The sequence below is a fragment of the Chroicocephalus ridibundus genome, chromosome 1 (assembly GCF_963924245.1).
Source record: "Chroicocephalus ridibundus chromosome 1, bChrRid1.1, whole genome shotgun sequence".
NCBI classification, from domain to species: Eukaryota; Metazoa; Chordata; class Aves; order Charadriiformes; family Laridae; genus Chroicocephalus; species Chroicocephalus ridibundus.
In genome coordinates, this window is record NC_086284.1 from 141767540 (window position 1) to 141773085 (window position 5546).

At 41.4% G+C, this 5546-nt stretch overlaps 1 protein-coding gene across 1 annotated transcript in view; it reads left to right on the forward strand.

Annotated features, from left to right (window-relative positions):
• The window catches only part of LOC134525495 (ovostatin-like), a 33933-nt gene extending 30469 nt beyond the window's left edge, over positions 1-3464 (forward strand). The window contains exons 33-35 of the mRNA XM_063356408.1: positions 718-789; positions 2058-2160; positions 3043-3464. Coding sequence (XP_063212478.1) covers positions 718-789; positions 2058-2160; positions 3043-3095 — 228 coding nt within the window. The 3' untranslated portion in view covers positions 3096-3464. The remainder of the gene's footprint in view (positions 1-717; positions 790-2057; positions 2161-3042) is intronic.
• Positions 3465-5546: the final 2082 nt, after the last annotated feature.

Genomic DNA, 5546 nt, shown 5'->3' on the forward strand with positions numbered 1-5546 from the left:
CTGGCTCTGCTCAGGTGACCGGGGCTTAGCGCATCGTGCAATTGAGGTTCTGAGACAGATGCGTTGGCTTCAAGCCGTGAGCTGTAGTCTTCAAGTAGATAAAAAGAAGAAAGCAATTCATTGTAGAGTCTGCTTATAGCTTGGTGCTTTAATAATCATTCAGCTTTCAGGCCTGAATTTCTTTTTTGGCTAGAACTGCATGAAATTTATAACTTTTCTTTGGAAGACTTTTTCATTGAGTTGTTACACTGTTTGGCATCCTACTCCTCTTTATATGTACTTGAGAAAAAACAGCTGGTTTTTAACGCTTGAAATATTTTGGATTTGTGCATTTTTACAGTAGAACAATTTTGCTCTTATGCTTTTCTATATTTTTTTCAAAACTTTTGCTTTTTTAAAATATAGAATGGACTAGCAAGTGAGTCAGCTTGAGTGATTGTGTAATTGTAAATTTGATTGAAATGAGAGCACTCTTAAGTTAATGATAAAAGTCACCTGCACCAAAGCTGACTAGTAAAACTATCATTGTGATTGGTTTGCACTCCTCATGTTATGAAAATACTCGACTTGCATTTCTTATTTTGGCCACGAGATGGCGGGTTGGCACAAGTGGAGCATGGCAGCCACTTTAAAAATATTTCACTATCGAATAGTTCTTTGTAAGCCTCCTTGGCAAGTCTCCTATGTTAACATTGCTATCATTTGCCTTATTTAAAGCTTCAGTACCAGAATTCTGTTGTGGATCGTGTAGACATCAAGAACAACCACATCCTTTTCTACCTTCAGAAGGTAAGTTTGTGGGTTTTCTGATTGGCTTTATTAAATTGGAAGTTTAAAACAGCCTCCCAGATAAAAGAAAAAGCCCATTAATAGCAGATTAGCAATATACGTCTTAAATATGTAAAGGGACTTCACTCGGTCAAACATCAAATATACATGCTCAATAATTGTAATCTACAGTGAAGAGATACACAGTTGTTATTATTTTTGGTGAAAAATGTTGTAAGATTAAATAGCATTTCACAAACATAACTAAGTTGCATTCCATATTGCAAAAGTTAACAGTCTACGTAATATTCCTCAGCCTTTAAGGGATGCTTCTCATTAGTTGATCTGAGAGTGTATTACAGGGAGTCATTATTACCCTTCCCCCACTTTTAGAGAGATTTCTGTATGAAAAGAATAGTCCTCCCACGTCAATAACATTAATAAAGGGAATGAGAGAGAAGTAAAAGGAAAATCAAAAGACAAGGGATCTTGAAATACCAAGAAGGGAAGGAGAGAGGAAGCATAAAGGAATGGTCATGATAACTACTTCTCAAAAAGTAATTTTTATTAGTTGGTCTCCAAGGTTCTAATAAGGAAGATTGGGGTCAGTATTCTGAATTCATAGAGAATGTGAAAAGTCTACCCAGCAGGGCACCAGTGATGCAGAAAGTTCTCCATAGCCCCTGTCCGTGGGCTATATATTCCTATAAAGAGGTCAGCAAGACAAAAACAAGGACAAAGGGAGAAGAGAGCAGGAGCACAGTTCCAGACATGCGAGAGAAAGCTTGAGAAACTGAGGAATATGAGTAAGGAGAAAAATTTGGGATATTTAGCTGCCAGAGTGTGGAATGAGGAAGAGAACCATAGGGAAGGATGGAGATCTTGAGTTCAAAGTGATTAAAGAGAGAAAAGTGGGGAGAAGATTCATAGGGGTGCTGAAGGTGATTTTAGCTGGGAAAAGGCAAGGAAAGAAACTAACAGCCACTTTCAATGACAGGATGAATGCTGATGTGCTGAAAGCTGCAGTAACCCAGGAATGGTTGAGGTAATTGGCAATGGAAATATGAAGAGGAAGAAAAATAAGAGCACATAATTTCAGCAACAAAACGTATTTAGCAACAGCTTTTAAATAATTATCTGATTTGACATCATGTTTGCAATCTGGAGAGAACTGCAGAATGGCACTTTGTCACCCAGTCTGACTCAGAAACGCATTTGTTCAACCTTAGCCTAACGAGAAGATATGAAAAGAAAAAGTCTGATGCATTTTCTTTTCTTGTCATTTCCAGGTCTCCCAGAAGGAAATCAACTTCTCCTTCAGCGTGGAGCAAAGCCTGCCTGTCTCAGATATCAAACCAGTGCCAGTACATATGTACGATTACTATGAAACAGGTAGGTGACCTCAGCAGGCCTGAGCAAAACCTGTGAAATCAAAGTGTTGAGAGAGCAAGCTAGCAATTCCGCTGCTTTGGCTTACCAGACAGCAAAAGGTTTGCAGAGCATAGACAGTTTCTGCCCCGCTACCCGTCTTTTCATTACTTGCTTCATTTCGACATAAAGCAGATTAGAAAGTGATACGTCAGGAGTTGCTCTCTTCCAAACTACATACAGAAATAAGTGGGGTTCCACTTTCTTTCCACAGTTTGAACACAGTGGTTACAATAAATAACTCAAAGTGTTCCTGACTTCCCTGATGTGGGTTGTCTTGTATTTTTGCTTTATATTGCCATAGTAGGCTGCAGTCAAAGGACTCGTCCTCAGTGGGATTTAAATACTTAAGCAGGAATGACAGTCCCACTGAACTCGAGAGGAGTTTAAGCACCTAACTAGAAATGTAAGTGCCTGACCACCTTTCTTGATCTGGCCCCAAGGAACTACAACTGCATCAGACATTACTCACTTGTGGAATCTACGTTATCAAAAGTACGGCTCAGGTTCCCCCATATTTTTCTCAAGCTTGGCACAACCTATGGGAACTGCATCCTAGCAGATTAGCAGAGTATGTAGAGAATTGACCCTGGAGTGCACATTCTGCCACCTGATCCACGTCTTGCGTGGTGACAGCAATGATGTGTCCTGACAAACACAGACAGAGGAGTGCATTGGGCTCTGACTGTGCACCCCTGCAACTGGGTGCTTTGACAGCTAAAAGACTACCACAAAATCTATCAAATGTTTTCTGGTTCATTATGTGTTAACCACAGGTGCACATGGACTGGGGTCAGAATGATTTCTCACTCTCACGCAAATGTTGTCTTCGTTTCTTCTTTCCAGATGAATATGCCCTTGCAGAATACAACACACCCTGCTCCCCACCTTTGAACTGAAATCAGATACGTGCCAGAAGAGGTAATGATTCAGAAGATATCAGAAAAGCATTTATAGAGGAAGAAGAAGATAAAAGACTTGGTTGTTTCTGGGAAGGCAATGAAAAACATGTAGAAGAATGAAGAATAAAATCAAATCCCAAATTGCAGTAGATCAGAATGACCCATTCTGGCCCACACTTCTAAAGAATTTGGGGTCAGTGTGGGTCAGAAACTCCTGATAAAGTGCTTTTCCTGACAATGGAGATACTGTGCAGTTGTTAACCTTGATCATCCATCTTTTTGGAAACTTATGCCATACATTCCAGTGGGAGCTTTGTGTAAAGCTAAATTCCTGAAACATGTGTTCTTGGCCACAGACTCTTGTTAAGAAACCCAAGATTAGGAGAATAATCTGCTGCTGCTTCTGTAGATTTTATTTATTTTCGTGTTTCCATTTTATCCTGAAGGAAGATTCTGAAGAAATGACTTTGATGCTCACCTCTTTCAGTGATTGAACTGAATCGCTTACAGATGTCAGAATTCTAGTCACAGGAAGACAACTTTTAAGTAGTTTTTGCCTCTATTTAGGAAGAAAGTTTTTCTTCAGATTGACATCTCATGTTTTACTGCTCTTTGTAATAAAACCTTCTGACTGGCAATGCTATTTGTCCCAGCCTCCACTCCTTGTTGTATCTAGAACTAGGTGGTGGAAGGTATTTCATAAGCTAAAAAATTCGTACTTTGGACAGATCAATCAATGACAGTGACATTCTGACATCAGTGATATTTTGTGGCACAAGACAGGATCAGGGCCCCAGCCTAGGTCATGGAAGCTTTTCTAGCCAAAGCCTAACAGCAGGAGAAACTAGAGAGCTGTAACACAGAAACTCTTTGAAAAGGGGTTAGGGAGGAATGGTGGATCCAATGGCAGAAAAACGCGCAGATTTGTAGGGAGGGAAAAATAAAGAGAGACACAAGTTGCTTATGATGGGGTGGCAAAGTACAAGAAATTTCCTGTCGTGCTTTCTGCATTTAGTGATCAGGTTACAGCAGACAGCCACACACTGTGGCTACTGTCCCTCACAGTCTGCAGTGACCTGACATAACCTTTGTCCTGATGAGATCACACAGGTGGAAGGACAGAGATACCAGCTACTTATCCATAACAATCTGAGCAGACATCTGCCAACGGAACCGTATCACTGGGCTGCTGTTTCTTCAGTTGGGGTGTTAGACATAGTCCTAGTTACGGTCTTGGAAGAGACTAGCTTACTTATCATGAAAATGGGCTTCTCAAAGCAGATTTTGATTCCTACAAACACTTCACTCAACAGCAATGTGCCCGCTGTGAGGCCGACGACACCATAGCATAGGAGATGGTAGGAGAGGAGCAGCCCTTTTTGTACACCCTGAGAGCACTGTTTGGTAGGGTGTCAGGCTTGCCCAGAGATGGCTCAAGTTAAACTAATCCTACTGCACTGAGCAGTGCGGGAACCTTTGTGCTATGGGGCAGCCATGACAGAGACCCACAGGCCTACTTTTTTAAAAGAACTGTGAATTGATTTAGCACAGGGTATTTCCACTGAGATAAGATCTCAGAACCTAAAGTCTAACGGTCGGCAAAGGCTTACTGACATCACCTTTCTTGCTGCATCCAGGCCAATAGTGTGCCTCTTGTCCCTAACCAACAAAAGCACAATGCTGGGGACTATCTATGTTGAACTTCCAGTTACATTGAGTGAAACAATATTTTTCTACAGGGATTTTCTCCTGTGATTCACACATTAACATATGCATATGTACACATACCTACACACAAGCAGCCTACTCATCAATCTGTTACTCCCAGTACAGGTATTTCTTGGATTGTGGCTTAGAGTTTTCTGCAAGTTCAGACATGCAGTAGGGTTCTTGTGCTCCAATATGAGTTGTGTTATTACAGCTGTCTTTGGTTTAGTTAAATACAATGCCTTTCATTACAAACCTTGCCAGCGACTGAAGGGATTGTGGGGTCGCACAAACAGTCACTGATCTTGTCTTGGACAGTCCTTGTGAACCAACCTCTGCTGAGGCACTTTCATGGATAAAAGCCAAAGACAGGAGGCTGCAACTTCATAGAGAAGAGAAGCTTCTAATGGGACCCCAGTCCTCTGGGACCCGAAATCACATTGCAGTTAAGCCAGCCTAACAGGTAGGTGTCGCTGAACAGCATAGTCTTGGTCCTGCTCTTCTTTTTCTGCCTTTGCTTTCATCCATGCTTTCCTGACCCTTAGAGTGGTGTGTGACTTGACCCCACAAAGAGCAGGTCAGAGACAGACCAATCCAAAACTAACAAAGATTTAGGAAATGTATGTTTATTCCTTCTACCTGCTTGAATGGGCCTACCATGGGGTCAGAGAAGCAGTAGGAAGCTGGCAGGAAAAACTGCACTGTGCCTTTCAACAAGGCATGGATGCAGCTCAGCTACAT